Source organism: Macaca thibetana, chromosome 13 (genome assembly GCF_024542745.1).
Source record: "Macaca thibetana thibetana isolate TM-01 chromosome 13, ASM2454274v1, whole genome shotgun sequence".
NCBI classification, from domain to species: domain Eukaryota; kingdom Metazoa; phylum Chordata; class Mammalia; order Primates; family Cercopithecidae; genus Macaca; species Macaca thibetana.
In genome coordinates, this window is record NC_065590.1 from 68855986 (window position 1) to 68878215 (window position 22230).

General features: G+C 41.5%; 3 protein-coding genes across 3 annotated transcripts in view; 1 reads left to right on the top strand and 2 right to left on the bottom strand.

Annotated features, from left to right (window-relative positions):
* The window catches only part of MORN2 (MORN repeat containing 2), a 1051609-nt gene that overhangs the window by 522744 nt on the left and 506635 nt on the right, over positions 1–22230 (bottom strand). The gene's annotated exons all lie outside the window — the stretch shown is intronic.
* The window catches only part of GEMIN6 (gem nuclear organelle associated protein 6), a 470738-nt gene that overhangs the window by 421119 nt on the left and 27389 nt on the right, over positions 1–22230 (bottom strand). The gene's annotated exons all lie outside the window — the stretch shown is intronic.
* ATL2 (atlastin GTPase 2) overlaps positions 393–22230 on the top strand; it is a 79550-nt gene continuing 57712 nt past the window's right edge. Inside the window, exon 1 of the mRNA XM_050753380.1 lies at positions 393–544. Within this exon, the coding sequence (XP_050609337.1) occupies positions 427–544 (118 nt within the window). The 5' untranslated portion in view covers positions 393–426. The remainder of the gene's footprint in view (positions 545–22230) is intronic.

A 22230-nucleotide genomic window follows, 5' to 3' on the forward strand; every position in this document is an offset into this window, starting at 1 on the left:
GGTGCGAAAGCCACCTCACGTGCAGGACGCACGAATCAATTAGAGATGTAAAGCGAATTGGGAGGGAGGGACTTAGTTCTGTGGAGATCCCTTCTGCGTTTGCACAGCCTGGCCCAGCGCTAAGGGGGTGTGGTGCTCAGCTCAGGGAGGTGGGGGTGTGAGACGGCGGCGACAGGGACATCCCCGCTCCAGTCCGACCAGAAGCTTGGAGCCGGGGAGACGGATCTGCAGGCGGGCAGGGCGGGGGCGGAGCGAGAGAGCGATGGGCGGGGCGGGGGCGGAGGGAGGGCGAGGAGATACTGGGCGAGGAGATACTGGCCGAGGGAGGCGCTAGGACCCGCCAGCCGCCCCGCCGGCTCCCGGGAGGTTGATAAAGCGGCGGCGGCGTTTGACGTCAGTGGGGAGTTAATTTTAAATCGGTACAAGATGGCGGAGGGGGACGAGGCAGCGCGAGGGCAGCAACCGCACCAGGGGCTGCGGCGCCGGCGGCGGACCAGCGACCCAAGCGCCGCGGTTAACCACGTCTCGTCCACGACCTCCCTAGGTACGGGCCAGCGGGGCAGAGGCCGCGGGTCCCTGGTGGGGAGAGGACGCTCGCTGCTCGGGCTCGCGGGCACCGGCCGCAGGCGGCGGGGTCGGAGTCCGCGGCTGGCTGAGGTCTCCTCCCGCCGCCCCGCCTGCCCGCCGGGCCTAGCCTCAGCCGCGCCCCGCGCTCCCGCAGCGCGCGGCCTGAAAGGGCTGCTCGTGGGCCGCGGCTCCAGTAGCTGCTGCGAGAACCAGTGGCGCGCGCGTCTGCGCCCGGCCCGGCCCCCTGCCCGCCAGACCGCCGCGTGGCTGCAGCCGTGTCCGCCCCGACCTTAGGGGGCGGCCTTGAGCCGTGGCCGCATGCCCAGGGCGCGGGGAGGTCGGCTGCGGCTCCGCTCTGCCCGGCGAGCTCCGGACGTGGCGGGGCGACCCGTTAGCTGGCGGGCGCTCGCTGTCCCTCGCGCGGACCGGGAGGAAGGGGTGGCCGGGGCACGATGGGCCCCGCGGAGGAGGAGGTCGCGCGGGGAGCAGACACCTTGCTGCCGGGTCCGAAAGCTCCTTAGACACCCTTCCTGGAGGGAACCGCAGTCCGCAGGCCAGGGCTCTGTCCCCGGGCTCGCGTTTCGGGGCTCCTCGGCTCCCGAACCCATTCGCGCGGGTTGTGCGTGGCTAGGGTGCAAGTCCAGATTTTCGGTCTAACTGGGGTTATGAGCCGTTTACGAGTCATTTGGACGATAGTAAGGCCTGATCACTCTGAAAGTGTCTGTGGTGTGAAGTCACCTGATCCTTGACTCCCTGCTTTTGCTGAATGTGAGCTCCTACTGTACGTGGACCAGGAGCGCCCCTGCCCCCTTGAAGACGCAGTTGCGTTGGCAGCGCAGTGTTGTGTATCCCTCTCACTCATAACACCCCTATTTATAGGAGTTTAGCATTTGATCTCGCACTGTGGTGCGAATTGATCGCATGAAATCCTGATTGAAAATTTTGATGGTACTTAAGAAAGGCGTAAAGTTTTTTCAAAGGCTTATAAATAGTAAAAGCCTACGGTTTGGTAAGTACGGCCAAGATAAGAGTTTATTATTAAATACACTAAATACGAGCTCGGGTCTTAAGATTCCTTTTTTTACAGTCTGTAAATGTTTTGCTGGATACAATGTAAAACATTTTGGTATGATATTAACCACAAGGACTCGCTTTAATAGGAAAGTTTATTTGAAATATACTTCATCATTCCCGGTAGTCCTTGGCGCATGTCAGAGGTGATGACAGACCGGAGTTTTGCTAAGGGAGAAAGAAAAGGAAATAAAGCTTATTTTATTATTGTCTGCCAACCAAAACACTTGACAGAACTGTTTGTACAATGGTAGCACTCTGTAGAATAAAATACTACCAAAGAAGAAGCTTCGCCTTAGATCTGTGCTGGTTGGATTTCTTAAGTAATTAGTTGTTTTGGAATGCGGATGGATTAATTTCGCTCTTTTGGTTGGACTCTAGGGGAAGATGTGTGTATTCTTTTCTTTCTTCTTTTCCTTTTTTTTGAGGTAAGAGTTTTAGATGCAGTTTCAAAATATTCTGTGTGTTTACCTTATGAAAAGAAACATACATTTATACTTCAGTTATGGTTATCAAAGTTTTTGTGCTGTGGTACCTTGAGAAGAGGTGATACTCTTCAGATTATTGTTGAAATAGGGCCCACCATTTATTATTTAATAAATGCTTTTGTCTGCTACTCATAGGTTTTTGTCCTTTATTTTTTAGGACGGGGCAGGAAGACCTTCACTTGATAGCCATTCCTAGCAAATGATTGCCTAAAACAGCTCCTATATCTGCTTATTTGCTCCGAGTCACTCATTAATGAGTTAAAAACTAAATGAAGTTGGTAGGATTTGTGTTTAAAGTAAGAAGAAACAGGCTGTGAATGAACAGGGAATCATCTATTTTTGACTGTGTAGAAACTGTTTGTCTCCCTCTGCTTCCTGGAGAAATAAGCTTCAAACACCAAGTTGGGGTGACTCAAGTGTCACTTTAGTAGTTTAGTGTTAGGAAGATGATTTGTGTTTATTCTTTTAGGAATGTAGGATCTTTAGAAAGCCAATAAGCCCTCATTTTATTTGCTTTTAAAGTTGATAGGATTCTGTAGATATGATTAAATCTATTTAGTAAAGTGTTTTGGAATACTTCAAAATTATTTAGGGAGAAGGAGCTGCCTTACAGTAAAGATATTAAAGGGAAAAGAAACCCTGAGTGAAAATAAGATTATGGCCTTAAGTCAAGTACACATAGGTGTATTTCAGGATTCGTTTTTCTGTGACTGTATTGTAACTTTAAAGTTTTGGAATATTCACAAGTATAAGTAACTTTCTTGAAATTGTTAGACCTTTTCCAAAATTATGCTTTTTCCACAGTTGGTATTAGGCAGCTGCTAAGAATACGGGGAGACTGGTTAACTAGTTTGATGATGCTGAAGTTCAACATATGTTTTTTAAATTTGAGAACTTCATAGCAAGATGTATTAAAAAATTGTTAACGGTCATTTGGAAGACCTGTTTGACACACACAATTGTCAGCAAAGCTGTTTGGCAGGCTCTTAAAGTTAACAGCCAGAAATGTAAGGCATAGGAGTAGAAGTTAAACATTTTTTTGGTAATGGTGGTTTAGAGCTTTACAGAGCAAGGATTTTCTCCAGATAGGTGCAGTGAAGCAGTTTTTTTATTTTCTTTCTTCTTTTTAAAGTGTAATGGTATTCTGATTTTCTAGACATTTTGGGTTTTCAAAGTCCAGGTGTATTATTTACTTGCTCGAAAATTTGCCAGTTATTTACTTTAAGGAATGTAGATGTGAACATAGAATAACTGAACTTGATTCCACGGTTAATTCATTACTCTAGTTGGTTTCTTCCTATCCGTTAGTCCTCCACACCACGCGTGATACAGAACACTTGAGGGCTTTCTCTACGGCTTTAAAAATGGATAGCAGTCTGAGTGTGATGGCTCACACCTGTAATCCCAACACTTTCGGAGGCCGAGGCAGGTGGATCACCTGAGGTCAGGAGTTTGAGACCAGCCTGACCAACATGGAGAAAACCTGTCTCCACTAAAAATACAAAATTAGCCGGGTGTGGTGGCGCATGCCTGTAATCCCAGCTACTTGGGAGGCTGAGGTAGGAGAATCACTTGAACCTGGGAGGTGGAGGTTGCAGTGGCACATGCCTGTAATCCCAGCTACTTGGGAGACTGAGGCAGGAGAATCATTTGAACCTGGGAGGTGGAGGTTGCAGTGGCACATGCCTGTAATCCCAGCTACTCGGGAGGCTGAGGCAGGAGAATTGCTTGAACCTGGGAGGTAGAGGTTGTAGTGAGCTGAGATCATGCCAGTGCACTCCAGCCTGGGCAACAAGAGCAAAATTCTTTCCCCCCCAAAAAAAGGATAGCAGGAAGAAAATACCAACCTGAAAATATGATGGCATTAGGATAACACTTGGTAGATATTATAGAAAGAAGTAGAACAATTAGTAAAGGAAGTAGAACAATTCTGTTACGGACATGGAGAAGCATGAAGTATTCAGAAGTGCAAGGCCAAAATAACTTTTACAAATGATTTTCTAAGTTATGGAACATGTCTCTATGTGCTTGGGTGTACACACATATTGCTAAACTTGGATACAGTTTTGTAAAAATATGTGTATTTAAGTAGCCACCTTCACTACCTATTCTGAGACAAATGGCTGTGTGGTGTATGGTCTGATGATAGTTACTAGAAACAACTTTCAAGTCATAAAAGACTAACATCCTCTGTTTTCCCGAGAAGATAGTATGTACTTTTGATTGATCTTGGATTTGGTCTTCTGATCAGTACAAGTAGAATCTAGGGGATTCCCTTGCTTAAGCTACTAGCTTAATAAAAAGTAATATTCATACAACTCTTGTTCATACAACTTTATAATTGGCACCCAAACAACCACTTAGAGGCTAGCTGGATATCCTGCTGGCAGGTAACTGTAATAACTTGTTGGAGAAGTATGTAACTGGTGAAAGATACTTATCTAGGATCTCTAGTACATTTTATCTTTTATTGCAAAGATGCTCTGATTGTGGCAGCATTGCAAAGATGCTCTGATTGTGGTGGCAATGCGTCTTTAATCATAAGGAGGATATAATGTAGTGGGAAAAGAACGAGGAGTCAAATGAGTGATTTCACTTAAGCTCTCTGAGCCTTGAGCCCTCATACAGTAGTGATAATCTGTAACAAGGCTGTCGTGGGAAACAGATGATAGGGTACAAGTGTTTTGTAGTGCTTTACAGTTTGTAAAAGTGTCTTAAGGCATAGTAACATATATGTAACAATGTACCAGTGTGGCTACTTGTGTTATTATGCTATTATATATAATGTGTATATTTGCAATAAAAAGTTATCATTTTTCCTGTAATGTGGACAGAGATTTAGTTTGGGCAAGGGTGGTAGGCAAATTTTAAATTTTAGCTGTAAAATGTTGATAATATGTTCATGATAGAGTTATTGTAAGTATCAAATGTGTTAAAAGTGCTTAACCCAGTGCCAAATAGTCTGTTGGAGGTGGTGGTTACTATAACGGGTGGTTATTTAAGATGAACCTTTGAACTAAAAAGTAATTTTCAAAATAGGCAACTTGGAAGGTGTTTGTTCAGTTTTTAACATAAGATATGATTATATATTCATGCTTCTTAGCTATCTTCATTTTAATAAACGTGCATTTTAGACAGTTTAATCCTGGGGGCAAAGTAGTTCTTCTGGAATTGTTTATTTCAAGTATAGGATTTCATGTGAGTAGTTACAGCAGTTTCCAAGTATGCTTGTCCCTTGGTATCCATGGGAGATTAGTTCCAGGACCTTCCTCTGATGACAGAATTCAAGGATGCTCCAGTCCCTGGTATAACATGGTATAGTATTTGCATAGAACCTATGTACATCCTCCTATATACTTTAATCTCTAGACTGTAATACCTAATACAATGTAAATCATTGTTATACTGTATGCTTAGGGAATAATGACAAGAAAAAATTGTGCATGTTCAGTACAGATGCAATTAAAGAATTTTTCTATTCCTGGTTGGTTGAATTCATGGATGTAGAACCCATAGATATGGAGGGCTGACTTGACTGTATAGTGCATTGGCTTTTCAAACAGTAAATCTGCAAAATCTAACTTGGATCTGTTATGCACAGGATTGCCAAAAAAAAAAAAAAAAAAAAAAAAAAAAACAAAACCCTATTAACTTGAAACCGTACTAACAGTGAATCTCATAAAACCTTATTTTTCCCTTCATTTAATCCTTTAGAATAGAGTCATGGACAGTGATTAGAGCTACATCCATCTTTAACATTTTAACTTTAGTTCTGTAAACTTCCTATGACTTTTGAAATGGATTTAGAATGGAGACTTGGGTTTTAATACTAGGTCTGTAATGTTTTATTTTTATTTATTTATTTATTTATTTATTCATTCTGAGACAGAGTCTCCCTTTGTCACCCAGGCTGGAGTACAGTGGCGTGATCTTGGCTCACTGCAATCTCCACCTCATGGGTTCAAGCGATTCTCGTGCCTCAGCCCCCCAAGTATCTGGGACTATAGGCGTCTGCCACCACGTCCAGCTAATTTTTGTATTTTTAGTAGAGACGGGGTTTCACCATGTGGGGCAGGCTGGTCTCGAACTCCTGACCTCAGGTGATCTACCCGCCTTGGCCTCGCAAAGTGCTGGGATTACAGGCATGAGCCACTGCACCCTGCCTGGGTCTGTAATGTTTTTCTGTAACATTTTTTTCCCCTTCCCAGTGGTTAATATCTACCCTAGCAAACTTATAGTGATTTTTTTTTTTCAATTTTGTTTTGTTTCTATTTTTTGAAATGAGGTCTTGCCCTGTTGCCCAGGCTGGAGTGCAGTGGCGTGATTACCACTCACTGCAGTTTTGACCTCCCTGGCTCAAGTAGTCTTCCTGAATCAGCCTCTTGAGTAACTAAGACTACGGGAGTGTACTACCATGCCTGACTAAGTTTTAAAATTTTTTTGTGGAGATGGGGTCTCCCTGTCTTGTCCAGGTTAGTGTCAAACTCCTGGACTTAAGTGATCCTTCCATCTCGGCTTCCCAAGTGTTGGGATTACAGGCATCAGCCACCATACCCAGCCATTTCTTTCTTTCTTTCTTTTTTTTTTTTATTAAAGAGGTAAAACCTATAAATGCACTTTAGAAATTTGAAAGCCTTCTATAAAGAAACTCATTAAAGGAGGAAAGTTGGCGCAGTAAATGGGGAGCTTTTTAAACATTTCAATGAATGAATTTGTGGGATGCCAAAAGTTGGTTTAATTTTACCTTTATCAGAATTGGGGAGTTGATTTTTGCCATTTCCTAATCTTTTTTTATCTTTTTATATTTTTTTCTTTAATTCCACCCCCCCCACCCCCCCGAGATAGGGGCTAGTCTTGTTGCCCAGGCTGGAGTGCAGTGGCTCTGTCACAGCTTGCTGCAACCTTGAACTTCTGGGGTGTGCCCTCTGCCCCCACCACTTCAGCTTTCTATGTGGCTAGGTCTACAGGCTTGCACTACCCTGCTGGGCCAGGGATTGATTGATTTGTTTTGTTTTGAGATCGAGTCTCGCTCTGTTGCTCAGGTTGGAATGCAGTGGCACCGACTTGGCTCACTGCAGCCTCTACTTCTGGGTTCAAGCGATTCTTCTGCCCCAGCTTCCAAAGTAGCTGGGACTACAGGCACCCACTACCATGCCTGGCTAATTTTTGTATTTTTTAGTAGAGACAGGTCTTACTACATTGGTCAGGCTGGTCTCAAACTCCTGACCACAAGTGATCCGCCTGCCTTGGGCTCCCAAGGTGCTGGGATTACAGGCATGAGCCACTGTGCCGGCTGGGTTGATTTTTTTTTTTTTTTTTTTTGAGACGGAGTCTCACGCTGTTGCCCAGGCTGGAGTGCAGTGGCGCGATCTCGGCTCACTGCAAGCTCCGCCTCCTGGGTTCACGCCATTCTCCTGCCTCAGCCTCCTGAGTAGCTAGGACTACAGGCGCCCGCCACCGCGCCCGGCTAATTTTTTGTATTTTTAGTAGAGACGGGGTTTCACTGTGGTCTCGATCTCCTGACCTTGTGATCCGCCCGCCTCGGCCTCCCAAAGTGCTGGGATTACAGGCTTGAGCCACCGCGCCCGGCCTGATTTTTTTTTTTTTTGAGACAGAGTCTCACTCTGTCTCCCAGGCTGGAGTGCAATGGCGTGATCTCGGCTTACTGTAATCTCCACCTCCCGGGTTCAAGTGCTTCTCCTGCCTCAGCCTCCCGAGCAGCTGGGATTACGGGCGCCCACCACCGCACCTGGCTCATTTTTGTATTTTTAGTAGAGACAGGGTTTCTCCATGTTGGCCAGGCTGGTTTCAAACTCCTGATCTCAGGTGATCCGCCCACCTCGGCCCCCAAAGTGCTGGGATTACAGGTGTGAGCCACCCTCTGGTCTTGATTTTTTTAAATGACAAATCTGAGAGAAGTTTTGACGGGAAAACACCCCTGTTCTTAGATTTTTTTCAAGATGGCTATTAATAACATCTTCACAAATTGCTCTTTTCTTTTTAGCAGCACTTTTTATTTTTTATTTATGTACTTATTTTTGAGACAGGGTCTCAAATATGCAGCCTTCACCTTCTGGGCTCAAGTGAACCTCCTGCCTTAGTCGCCTGAGTAGCTGGGACTTACAGGTGTGTGCCACCGTGCCTGGCTAATTAAAAAAAAAAAATTGGTTGGTGTGGTGGCTCACACCTGTAATCCCAGCACTTTGGGAGGCTGAGGCAGGTGGATCACGAAGTCAGGAGTTCGAGACCAGCCTGAGCAACATAGTAAAACCCCGTGTCTACTAAAAAAAAAAATTGTTTTTTCTTTGAGACAGAGTCTTACTCTGTCACCTAGGCTGGAGTGCAGTAGAGCAATCTCGGCTCACTCTACCTTCTGAGTTCAAGCGATTGTCGTGCCTCTGCCTCCCAAGTAGGTGGGATTACAGGCATGTGCCACCATGCCCAGCTAATTTTGTATTTTTAGTAGAGATGGGGTTTCATCTCTACTAAAAATGGGCTGGTCTCGAACTCCTGACGTCAGGTAATCCACCGACCTTGGCCTCCCAAAGTGCTGGGATTACAGACGTGAGGCACCGCACCCGGTCTGGCATGTACATTTTCAAGAGTAATGCCACACATGGCTAGATCCATTCAGAAAGGTTTTACCCATTTGTTCTTCATGAGGGTTAGGTTTGTGCTTGTTTGCAAGTACCTTTGTTCACGGTGAGTGTTGTTAATTAAAAATAAATGCCAACGTATAGGTAAAAATGGGCATAGTACTAGTTTAATTTGCAAATTTTTGATTGTAGTTAATGTTGGAATAGTAATATGGTAATTGAAAATGTGAATTACTTAATTTACTTTTTTAGAGATGAAGTATCAGTATGTAGCCCAGGCTAGTCTCGAACTCCTGGGGTTAAGTGATCCTCCTACCTTCACCTCTCAAAGTGCTGGGATTACAGGTGTTAGCTACTGTGCCCAGCCCTGAATTCTTTTTATTAATTGCTTTTTAATATTTTTTGAGCATTTCTCAGTATTTCCTTTATTGTTTTATAAAAGCCTGTTTGCATGCAGGAAATTATTTTTCATATTTGCTTTTTAATTTTGTATTTTTTGGTGAGAATTGTGTGTGTTGGTTTCTTTTGTGTTTTTCTTGAATAAATTGGCAATTTTTTTGAACGTATTAGTGGTAGTCTGTTAGTCTTTAGGCGTGCTATTGGAGTACTTTTAAAAAGTTGTTTTAGGCCAGGTGTGGTGGCTTACGTTTGTAATACCAGCACTTTTGGGAGGCCAAGGTGGGCAGATCACCTGAGGTCAGAAGTTTGAGACCAGCCTGGACAACATGGTGAAACCCCATTTCTACTAAAAATACAAAAATTAGGTGGGCCTGGTGGCTAGCGCCTATAATCCCAGCTACTACAGAGGCTGAGGCTGGAGAATCATTTAAACCCTGGAGGTGGAGGTGGCAGTGAGCCGAGATCGCACTGTTGCACTCTAGCCTGGGTGACAAGAGTGAAACTCCATCTCAAAAAAAAAAAAAAAAAAAAAAATTGTTTCAAATTTTTTTTTTTGAGACGGAATCTCGCTCTGTTCAGGCTGGAGTGCAGTGGCATGAACTCGGCTCACCGCAAGGTCCGCCTCCTGGGTTCACGCCATTCTCCTGCCTCAGCCTCCCTTGTAGCTGGGACTACAGACGCCAGCCACCATGCCCGGCTAATTTTTTTTTGTATTTTTAGTAGAGACGGGGTTTCACCATGTTAGTCAGGATGGTCTCGATCTCCTGGCCTTGTGATCTGCCTGCCTTGGCCTCCCAAAGTGCTGAGATTACAGGCATGAGCCACCGCACCTGGCCTTAAATTGTTAATGATATATTGATTGTTTATTCCTATCTCTTTTTATTGTCAGAGAGTGGGCATCTCTTTTTAGTGCCTAGTAGTGTGGTAGAAGAGAAGCAAGCTTAGGAGCTGGGTTCAGATCTCTACAAACAAGTTTTAGTTTCCTGAAGTAAAAACAACCTACCTGAAAAGTTTTAAGATTGAAAGATAATGTCTTGGCTATGTGTGGTGGCTCGTGCCTCTAATCCTAGCACTTTGGGAGGCTGAGGCTGCAGGATGGAGCTGAGCCTGGGTGACATAGTGAGACTCTGTTGCTAAAAAATAATAGTAATAGTAATAAAGATAATGTCTTAAAGTGTTTGGCATGTACTGAGTGCACAAAGTTATCATCTCTTCTCTTGAGGGTAGGACATGAAGGGACTGGGGTTAGTTTTCTTTTGGGACTAGAGGCCGGAATGGGACAGACAAATAGAGGACCATACTTAGACAAAGAATTAGCTTTTTTCCCTTGATGGTTTTAGTTGACATATTGTGTAGCTACCTTATAAAAGGGCTTTTGAGCTGCTTGTAGCTAATACCTACAAAAAATAATGTGGGACAGGTGCTTCCTCTAAGCTTTCGTGTAGATCATAGAGACTTTATGCATATTTGTGAGTTAAGTTTATTATTAAGCTTATATGTTCTGAAGTAGAAATTGCCACGTGTTAAGAGTTGTAGAGGAACATTTCATGGAAGAGGGAGGCTTTGTCACACTTTGAAGAATGGTTAGATTTTAGAGAGCAAAGTGTAGGCTTTGCCACTGGTTTGAAGATAAAAAGATAGGCAGTATTTTGGTAACTTTTTTATGACATAATTTAAACATTTGACCCTGATTTCTGAGAATTTTTCAATCTAAGAGAGATGCTTAAAAAAATACTTAAAAGCAATTAGAGGCAACTGAAAGACCAAATGGTATTAGAGTATGCCTAATAAAAAAAAAAGAAATGGGGCTGTTTTTCCGTAGCCAAATAGAGCAAAGAATTGGTTTAAATAACTGGACAATTCCTGGAAAAACTGTCTGAGGGGCTCAAAATGCAACTTAAAAACTGTGCTAATGTCTCCTTCCTTCCTCCTGTTTTTGAGTGTGTGTGTTTATTTACTACAAGGAATCCTGACATGTACCCTCAAATTGCCAAACTAGAGAGGGGACAAAAGGAGAATATAGTGCGAAGCTCTGACTTTATTTTTGTTTTTTTGTTTTTTTCAAATTAGTCACATTTTATCTAGTTGGAAGGATGTTTATTTGTCTTCTTTTGGCACCATTCCCTTCTTTTCACAGCTGCTCTTGTAGTAGGAATTTTGTCTGTATTGAGCCAAGTCTGGAATTTGAGTGAATACTTACCTTTTGTTTTATTGAGACAGAGTTTTGCTGTCGTTGCCCAAGCTGGAGTGCAGTGGCGCTGTCTCGTCTCACTGCAACCTCCGCCTCCCAGGTTCAAACCATTCTCTTACCTCAGCTTACCGAGTAACTGGGATTTTAGGTACATACCACCACAACCGGCTAATTTTTTTCTTTTCGAGATGGAGTCTCATTCTGTCACCCAGGAGTGATCTCTGCTCACTGCAACCTCTGCTTCCAGGGTTCAAGCGATTCTCCTACTTCAGCTTCCCAAGTAGCTTGAACTACAGGCGCCTGCCCCCACGCCCAGCTAATTTTTTTTTGTATTTTTAGTAGTGATGGGATTTCACTATGTTGGACAGGCTGGTCTCGGACTCTTGACCTTGTAATCCACCCACCTTGGCCTCCCAAAGTGCTGAGATTACAGGTGTGAGCCACTGCACCTGGTCAATTTTTTGTATTTTTAGTAGAGAAAGGTTTCACCATGTTGGCAGGGCTGGTCTTGAACTCCTGACCTCAGGTGTTGCGCCTGCCTTGGCCTCCCAAAGTGCTGGGATTACAGGCGTGAGCCACCGTGCCTGGCCTTCTCTTTTTTTAAACTGCTGCTGTAACAGTCATCAGAGGTAGAGAGATGTGGCAGAATGGAACTTAGTGTCTAAATTTCCAGAGTATTGGCATAAAGCTTTTTGAAATTTGTCATAGTAGCCCTATTCAATCTAAATGTCTATTCTAAATTTAAATATTCTAACTTTAAGTGTGTGTGTGTGTATATATGTATGTATGTGTGTGTGTGTGTGTGTGTGTGTGTGTGTATGATTCCCTTGCTAACTGGCTATCCCAAATTTCATAGTTCTTTTATGGGCTTGATACTTTACAACTCTTACAAAGTTAGTTTTTGAGCCTAAAAGAGAATGCTTAAACTATATGCCCGAGTCAAGGAAACCTTCTCTGTTTTTGAGTAATTCTTGATCCCTGTGCTACAAAATCTTGAAGCTCTTAGAGTCATTGTACTAAAAATACTTCCGGAAATAGAAATGTAGTAAATTGTTTTTTTATAAGGCATGTAAAAAAGTGAGTGTCTCTTATAACAAATATGGAATAATTTAGTGTTATCTGTGGCCTTAGGCCAAAGAATGATGTTCAAGAACTGGCTCTTCCATTTTTACTGTCACCTCTTGACTTTGGACTTCTCACTTTATATCCAGGCTCTTGAAATTGCCTTATATCTGATTTGCTCATTACACTTCTTACTCATCACTTTGAGTTTATCTCTGCAACACATTTTTGAATCTCTCTCTCCTCTGCTCTGAAATTGTCAGTGGTACTCCTCAGGGATGATGTCCAGCATTCTTAGACCATACTTTTATTTTTGTTTTATTTTATTTTTTTTTTGAGATGGAGTCTTGCTCTGTGGCCCATGCTGGAGTGCAGTGGCGCAATCTTGGCTCACTGCAACCTCTGCTTCCTAGGTTCAAGTGATTCTTCTGCCTCAGCCTCCTGAGTAGTTGGTATTACAGGCATCCGGCACCACGCCCGAGTAATTTTTGTATTTTTACTAGAGACAGGGTTTCACCGTGTTGGTCAGGCTGGTCTCCAACTCCTGACCTTATGATCTGCCTGCCTTGGCCTCCCAAAGTGCTGGGATTACAGGCTTGAGCTACTGTGCCCGGCCCAGACTACATTTTTAAAGTTAGCCTGAATCTGATCCTCAGGGCTTAAGAGATGCAGCCGTCTTCAGAATGTCTTTATTGATAACCCTAGTTTAGATAATCCAAAAAGGACTGCTTTTTTTACTCAAATAGCATTTCCTTTATATTATAGTATCCTTTTATACTTGTTTGTGTTAGAACTATTAAGAGTAAGGACTGTTGTTATTGAATTGTACTTCTGTCTAGCATAGTGCCTTGCTCTCTAGTTACCAGTGTGAAGTAGGTATGGTGGGAGGTCTTCCTCGTAATTCATGACACATTGGATAGTAGGTGTCCTGAGAATTGTTGGAGTCAGTGAATAGGAAACAGGGAGTTGCACATTTACTTATATTTAAATATATGTGCATATCTTGCCAAAGATGGGCAAATAGACTTTTATTGCATCCTATATTTTAAAGGTATGCAATTTAACACTTGCCCTTCTAGAAAGTTTATGAAGAAAAAATTGTTCCCCAAATATTGGGAGACTATGTAAATGATTTGCTGACTGTATAAATAAATATTAACTAGGAAATTTTTGGAAAAATAGCTGTATGCCAAGATTTGTTACAAAGATGATAAATAACCCCCCCCCCCACCTTTTAAATAAACAACTTGTATTTTTGGTAACTTTTTTCAGGTTTCTAGAAATACTAAGCATATAAGAATTCAGTTCTGAGTTTATTCAACAAACATGCTCATTTGATAATGAAGACACTAACAGTTTGGCTTAGTTGGAAGATGATGCATTTTGACAATTACAAAGACCTGGTTGTGCATCCTGAGCTGACTACTTACAAAATGTGTGTCCTTGCAGATTGCTTAATCTGAGCTTCAGTGTCCTCCTTTATGGAAACGAGGAAACTCATAGCTACTCCACAAAATGATTTTGAGGTTTAAAGAGATAATAGGCACATAGTAGGCACTCTGTGTTTTTCACTCTTTGTAGTAAAAGCTACAACACCTAAAATTATTTCATACAGTAAATTATTTTGAGGGATGAGAAAGTTACTAATAATATTTCCTCTTTTCCTCCAGATGTCCATGTCTTTCAGTTCTTTGCTCAAATGTCATCTTGTAGGAGAAGCTATCTCTGACTATTGTCTTAAATGACAACTCCTGCCTCCATTTCCCTTGGCTTGCTTTGCTTTTTTCTCTGTAGCACTTAACACTCGCTGATGTCATACATGTTTTCTCTTGCTCTATCTTTAGGATGTAAGCTCCTATGGGCAGAATTTTTGTTGTTGTTCTTAATTTTGTTTTACTACTGAATCTATAGTTCTCAGAACTGTGTTGTAGGTGTTCAGTGACTATTGAAAGAATAAAGATTTATGCATCTCCAGTTCTAGACCTTTCACCCCTTGTGTCAGAATTGCCATGGTGCTGATTAATGGGGTGCTTGTTAAAAATGTAGATTTCTGGACTCCATGGATCAGCTGAATTAGACTCTGGAGGTGGGGTCTAAGAATCTGTATTCTGAGCCGGTTACCCAGATGGTTCTTAAACTCTAGTGGGTGTGAGACTCACTGTTCTACGGTGTGGCTATGGCTCATTCAATATTGACAGTATTAACTCAGTCATAGGTCCATGATAAATAATTGAATTACAAATGTGTTGACCTTTCTTTAGTGAGCAGTTTTTTTACCCTGTGATATGTATGGTGAGGAAGGGTTATGTGTATTTGTAATTGTGATTATTTTGGTTACTCTAGTTTTTTTCCCAAACATCTAGTTTAATGTGGAACTTTAGGGAGCTAGAAATCTCAAATACCAGATGTTAGTGAATCCACCTTTCCCAAGCAAAAACAAGCTCTTTAAACCCATTCTTATTCTGCACTTGTAGTTTTGTACTCATAAGAATTTATTAGCTAATATTAGGGATTTATTTTAAATGATAAGCACCATTATGTGGACTGATTTGAATCTCCTTTCTATGGCTGTATCACTGGGGAACAATGATTGATCTGTTTAAGAATTAATCCTATAACATCGAAAAGCAGTTTGGTATAGTGGAAACAGCATGGGTTTAAAAGAAATCTTGATGCATGCATTACCTTTTAGCTGTAGAATCTTAAATAATTTTTTAAAAAATATTTGAATATCCACATTTCCTCTCTCTGAAATGGGACTAATAGCTAAGTTACTGGGTTGTTGAGAGGATTATTTCATTGAGTCATTTCAGTAAATGTAAGTTTTCTTGCCTGTGGAAGTAAATTTTTAGGCAAATTAAAATGTTTCATTCAAAGCAATTGTAATGTATTTCAAACTTACAAAAATGACAGAGAAAGATAAAATAGATACCCAAGTAGCCATTGCATTAATCTAATATATAATATTTGCCATATTGATTTCAAATCCTTTTTAAAAGAGAAATAAAATGTTACTATGCAGTTGAATGGTTCTCCTAATAACCTTTCTCTTTTCCCCTTTTTTCATAGATATACACCTGTCCTGAAAGTGGTGTATGCTTTCTGGTTTTTAAATAGTTTATAACATTTGCCTATTTCATAAATAATATACAGTATTTTGTTGTGTTTAAAACATGATGAGTGGTTCAGACTGTATTCTTTTGTAGCTTGATTTAATTTTTTTCATTCCACATTGGTGTGGAAGCTTATCCATATGTAAATATTTAGATCTTATGCATTAATTTCAATTCTCTGACTTTTATTTATCCATGCGTATTTAGGTTGTTCCAAAATTTTTTTTTTGTAATTACAAACAATACTTTGGTGAACAAGGAACCATGTTTCGTTCTTTTTGTATATGTATGCAGGAATTTCTCTAGGATGTAAACAACTTACCTAAAAAATATTAAAGTAAGAAAGTTTCAATATTGTGTGCTCTCATTCTTTAAAAATCTGGTCCACATAACAAAAGTATGTTCTCCCTCATCTCCCCCCAGAAAAGAGCCAGCCCAAGACCCTTTTTTTTGGTCTTGACTTGAGGTGAGATTTTCTTCAAGACTTCTCTGTAGAAGGAAATGAAGAGCCTTAATGCGAGGACTTGCAGAACCTGAATAGAATGTCTGAATTTCTGTCTTGTTGATTATAGAGTTCCCCGAGGCTCGAGGCTGGGTGTGGTGGCCCACACCTGGAATCCCAGCACTTTGGGGAGGCCGAGGCAGGAGGACCCCTTTAGTCCAGGAGTTTGAGACCAGCCTGGGCAACATAGACCTGGTCTCTATAAAAAATAAAATTAGTTGACTGTGGTAGTGCATGCCTGTAGTCCCAGCTACTCAGGAAGTTGAGTTGGGAGGATCACTTAAGCCCTGGGGGTCAAGGCCACAGTAAGCTGTGATTGTGCCACTGTACTCTAGCCTGGGCATCAGAGCAAGACCTCATCTCGAAACAAACAAGCAAAACACCCAAAATCTTAAAAAAAAATTCCCCTGAGCCATCGTTCATTCTAGAATCTCCTGACTAGCTAACAAAGTTGACTTCATAAATTTCAACCTCATTTAAAATACCAAATTTAAATTTACTTAAGTATTCTTTTTTTTTTTTTTTTTGAGATGGAGCCTTGCTCTGCCTAGGCTAGAGTGCAGTGGCACGGCGATCTCATCTCACTGCAACCTCTGCTCCCGGGTTCAGGCGATTCTCCTGTCTCAGCCTCCTGAGTAGTCGGGATTACAGGCATATGCCACCATACCCAGCTATTTTTTTGTGTTTTTAGTAGAGATGGGGTTTCACCATATTGGCCAGGCTTGTTTTGAACTCCTGACCTCAAGTGATCCACCTGCCTCGGTCTCCCAAAGGGCTAGAACTACAGGCGTGAGCTACCACGCCCAGCTAACTTTAGTTTTTTTTTTTTAAGTACACTTATATTCAGGTGTATGCTTTAAGAACTGGTTAATATTTGATGACAAACTTTGGGAAAAATAGTTTGAATTTATACATTTATAAACCATTTTACATTTTTCTTCATCTATTTTAATAAATGCATAAAGGCATTTTTATGCTTTAGTGTTCTTTGAGTGGGAACAGCAAAAATTCTGTGACATCAGTGGTAGTTACTATGGAAACGGGGTACATTTCAAGTGGAAAATAGTGTGTGAATCCTATAGGAAAAACAACTCTTTGTTTCCTGATTTAATAGTAATGAAGGAAGATGAATGATATTATATACTCTTTAAAGCTTTTGTTTTTTTTCTTTTCGTGATAGAGTCTGATTCTGTCGCTTAGGCTGCAGTGCAGTGGCGGGATCTCGGCTCACCGCAACCTCCGTATACCGGGCTCTGGGGTTCAAGCGATTCTTCTGCCTCAGCCTCCCAAGTAGCTGGGATTGCAGGCATGTGACACCACGCCCAGCTAATTTTTGTATTTTTAGTGGACACAGGGTTTCACCATGTTGGCCAGGCTGGTCTGGAACTCCTGACCTCAGGTGATCCACCCACCTCAGCCTCCCAAACTGCTAGGATTACAGGCATGAGCCACTGCATCTGCCCTCTTTAAAGCATTTTTCAGAGTCTATTTTAGGGTGGTCTTTTGTTGTTGGCTAGAAAGGGACAAGGCTAATGCAGAAACTACTTGGTAACTGAAATTGTTAATAGGTCCTTTCCTGGAGTCTTTAAAATTTTTGCTTTTGTAATTTGCATTGTAGTTCTAATTTTATATGAGATAAATTTGACTTTATAAGTTCTTAATGTTTTATAGGACCAGATTATAAGTTAAAATATTTTCTTGTAGTATCTGTTTGACTAATAGCTGTTTTTTTCTTTCAAAAAAATTTATTGAAGTCCAAGTTTGTGTCTTTGTCAGTACTTGTAATTCTCGTATCCCAGGGCGCATCGGTCTTGTGGGGGAGACCCAGCACTGTCATAAAAGCTCACCCAGGTGATTGGATGAGCTAGACTAATAGTTTAATAAAGCTCAACTAGCTAATAGTTTTCAATCCTAGCTGTATATCATGTTAACATTTTAAAATAATTTCTATAGCTTTTTCCTTTTTAAAGTAGAGATTGTTTTTTGTACCTTGACTGTTTTGAACTTTGGTATATCAAACCCTTGATAGCAACCCTGGAGTGGCTAGTTGTGTCAGAGTATTAGCAGTCTCCCAGGAAAAACAGAGCATTACAGTTTTAGCTTGAAAACTTTTTTCCTTCCTTGAAAATTTTATTTTAATATTGTTAGAAACTACATGAAATAAAATTAAATGAATGGCACTTACCTAAACACTTGTGAAACAGAGTGAACCTTGTTAGTCCTTATATCCTGAGGACCAACAATGTTGGCATCTTCTTGGATTTAATAATGTGGTTTCAAGCTCAAGCCCAGATTTATTGAATCAGAATATGTATTTGAACAAGATACTCAGATGATGTATATTCATGTTAAACTTGACAAGCACTGCTGTAGACAAAATAACATTAAATAAGACCTGGCCTTGATTTCCCCCCAAACAGTGGTTTAATTGTATGTAAATGAGCAAATTGGGCTGCATAATCTCTAAAGCCTGTGGGAGTGATATAATCATTTTAATTTTAAGTGTTGAGGATAATTTTTAAGCCTATGTACTAGAACTTGAATGTTCTCATGTATCTTGATATATATTCTAGGGTATATATGTATATTCTATTAATGCCTAAAACCTTGTAGTTCTTAGAAAATGCTTTTCCTCCCCAATATAAAAAAGTATCTCTAGAGGTTTTTTTTTTTTTTTTTTTTTTTTTTTGAGACGGAGTCTTGCTCTGTCGTCGCCCAGGCTGGAGTGCAGTGGTGCAATCTTGGCTCACTGCAACCTTCGCGTCCCGGGTTCAGGCGATTCTTCTGCCTCAGCCTCCCGAATAGCTGGGAATACAGGCACGCCACCACGCCTGGCTAATTTTTGTATTTTTAGTAGAGACGAGGTTTCACCATGTCTACTACTTTTTTTTCCTTAATCCCAAATGTGATAGGAAACATTTGTGACTGAGGGTTCTGTAGGAAGTTAATCATAAATATATTAAACAAACATATGTATAGTAACTATAAACTTTTTATTTTATTTATTATTTATTTTTGAGATGGAGTCTTGCTCTGTTGCCAGGCTGGAGTGCAGTGGCACGATCTTGGCTCACTGCAGTCTCTGCCTCCCGGGTTCAAGTGATTCTCCTGCCTCAGCCTCTCGAGTAGCTGGGGTTACAGGCACCCACCACCATGCTCAGCTAATTTTTATATTTTTAGTAGAGACAGGGTTTCACCATGTTGGCCAGGATGGTCTCGATCTCCTGACCTCATGATCCACCTGCCTCAGCCTCCCAGAGTGCTGGTATTACAGACGTGAGCCAGCGTGCCCAGCCGGCTAAACCTTTTAAATTAGAGTTCCAGCATTAAATTATGTACTGTATACAAGGTACTCCAGTTTACAGGCAACACAAAGTTTTTTGAATTAAAAAACCTGTCTGTAAAATACTGTTTAAGCATCTGATTTAGTATAGAATTAAAGGGACTTTAGGGTGGTAATTTAAATATTTCTTTAAAGCTATCTAGATGGTGAATAGACAGTTCATATAAGAGGAAACACATAGAGAAATGGTTGTTAGTGAAAGAAATGAGTATTAAAGCAGTTTGAATGGTGTGACTGAAGAACTTTTCAGTTTTATTTAATTTTACTAATTTACATTAAAAACAGTTTTGTTAGTATGGATACACATATGAATGGAAAATGATTAATATTTGATTCAGTTATTATGCTGGAAAACTTTGTTGGAACAACTTTTATACATAAGTCTACTTTTTCAGTTGTAAGTTTTATGAAATTAAATGATTATGTGTTTCTGATAAGCATTTAGTGTCTTAAGTTGAAATGTGCTGTAGGTGTAAAATACACAGCAGATTTAGAAGACTGTATGTAAAGTAAAAATCAGCCAGGCATGGTGGCTCATGCCTGTAATCCCACCACTTTGGGAGGCTGAGCGAGGTGGGTGGATCACTTGAGCCCAGGAGTTTGAGACAAGCCTGGGCAACATGGTGAAACCTTATCTCTACAAAAAATATAAAAAAAAAATTAGCTGCCTCACGCTTGTAGTTCCAACTACTTGGGAGGTTGAGGGAGGAGAATTGCTTGAACCCAGGAGGAAGAGGTTGCAGTGGCGTGCACCATTGCACGCCAGCCTGGTTGACGGGAGTGAAATCCTGTCTCAAAAAAAAGAAAAAGTAAAAAATACTGAGTAGGTTGAAATGATAATATTTTGGGTTAGTAAATAAAAATATTATTTAAATGATTTTTTAAAAAATGTGACTTAGAAAACTTAAAATTACATATGTGGCTAATTTTTCTTGTGGATAGGGCTGTCTATGCTATATAGATATACACGCACATATATATGTGTGTGTGTGTGTGTGTATATATATGTATTTTTTTTGAGACAGAGTCTTTTTTTTTTTTTTTTTTGAGGCGGAGTCTTGCTCTGTCGCCCAGGCTGGAGTGCAGTGGCGGGATCTCAGCTCACTGCAAGCTCCACCTCCCGGGTTCACGCCATTCTCCCGCCTCAGCCTCCCAAGTAGCTGGGACTACAGGCGCCCGCTACCACGCCCGGCTAGTTTTTTGTATTTTTAGTAGAGACGGGGTTTCACCATGTTAGCCAGGATAGTCTCGATCTCCTGACCTCGTGATCCACCCGCCTCGGCCTCCCAAAGTGCTGGGATTACAGGCTTGAGCCACCGCGCCCGGCCTGGCAGAGTCTTGCTCTGTCGCCCAGGCTGGAGTGCAGTGGTGCAATTTTGGCTCACTGCAAGCTCCGCCCTCTGGGTTCACACCATTCTCCTGCCGCAGTCTCCCGAGTAGCTGGGACTACAGGTGCCTGCCACCACACCCGGCTAATTTTTTGTATTTTTAGTAGAGATGGCGTTTCACCGTGGTCTTGATCTCCTGACCTCGTGATCCACGCACCTCGGCCTCCCAAAGTGCTGGGATTACAGTTGTGAGCCACCACGCCTGGCACTATTCTATATTCTTAATGGTAATTTTTTGTTTTCTTGTTATATTGATTGCTTAGAGTTGTTAAATTCTCCAAATGTGTCCAGGCATGGTGGCTCATGCCTGTAATCCCAGCACTTTGGGAGGCCGAGGTGGGTGGGTCATTGAGGTCAGGAGTTCAAGACCAGCCTGGTCAACATAGTGAAACTGGTCTTTACTAAAAATACAAAAATTAGCTAGACGTGGTGGTGCACGTCTGTAATCCCAGCTACTCAGGAGGCTGAGGCAGAATTGCTTGAACCCGGAAGGTGGAGGTTGCAGTGAGCCGAGATCACGCCACTGCACTCCAGCCTGGCTGACAGAGGGAGACTCTCAAAAAAAAAAAAAAAAAAAAAAAAAAAAAAAAAAGAAAACATCTAAATGCGACTATGCATTTATCTATTTTTCTTTTTAGTTCTCGGAATTTTTGCTTCATGTATTTCGAGTTTCTTACTTGGCATTATTATAGCTTTCTGATGAGTACACATTTTATATCTGGTAATGCTTTTAGTCTTGAAGCCAGCTTTGATGTTTATGTAGCTACTTTAGCTTTCTTAATGATTAATGTCTGTATAGTATACCTTTTCCCCTTTTACTTTGAAACTTTTGCTTGAACCAAGCTCTGTCTTTCTATTAAAAGGGCACCTCTAAAATATAGTATGACCAGGCGTGGTGGCTCACGCCTGTAATCCCAGCACTTTGGGAGGCCGATGTGGGTGGATCATCTGAGGTCAGAAGTTCAAGACCAGCCTGACCAATATGATGAAACCCTGTCTCTACTAAAAACACAGAAATTAGCTGGGCGTGGTGGAGGGCAACTGTAATCCCAGCTACTCTGGAGGCTGAGACAGGAGAATTGCTTGAACCCAGAGGCAGAGGTTGCGGTAAGCTGAGATTGTGCCGTTGCACTCCAACCTGGGCAACAAGAGCGAAACTCCATCTCAACAACAACAACAACAGCAACAACAAAAAAATACAGTATGTAGTGTTGCTTTTATTACCCAATCTGACAATCTCTGCCTTTTTATTGGAGTGTTTAGTGTATTTATATTTGATGTATTTATTGAATTTAGTTGGGTTTAAGGTTGCCATCTTGCGTGTTTTTCATTCATCTCTTTTGTCTTTTGTTCTTATTTTTTTACTTTGGGTTCATTGAATATTTTTTAGTATTTTATTTTGGTTCCTTATTGGCTTTGTTTTTGTTTTTGAGAAAGAGTTTCACTCTTCTTACCCAGGCTGGAGTGCAGTGGCGCAATCTTGGCCCACTGCAACCTCCGCCTCCTGGGT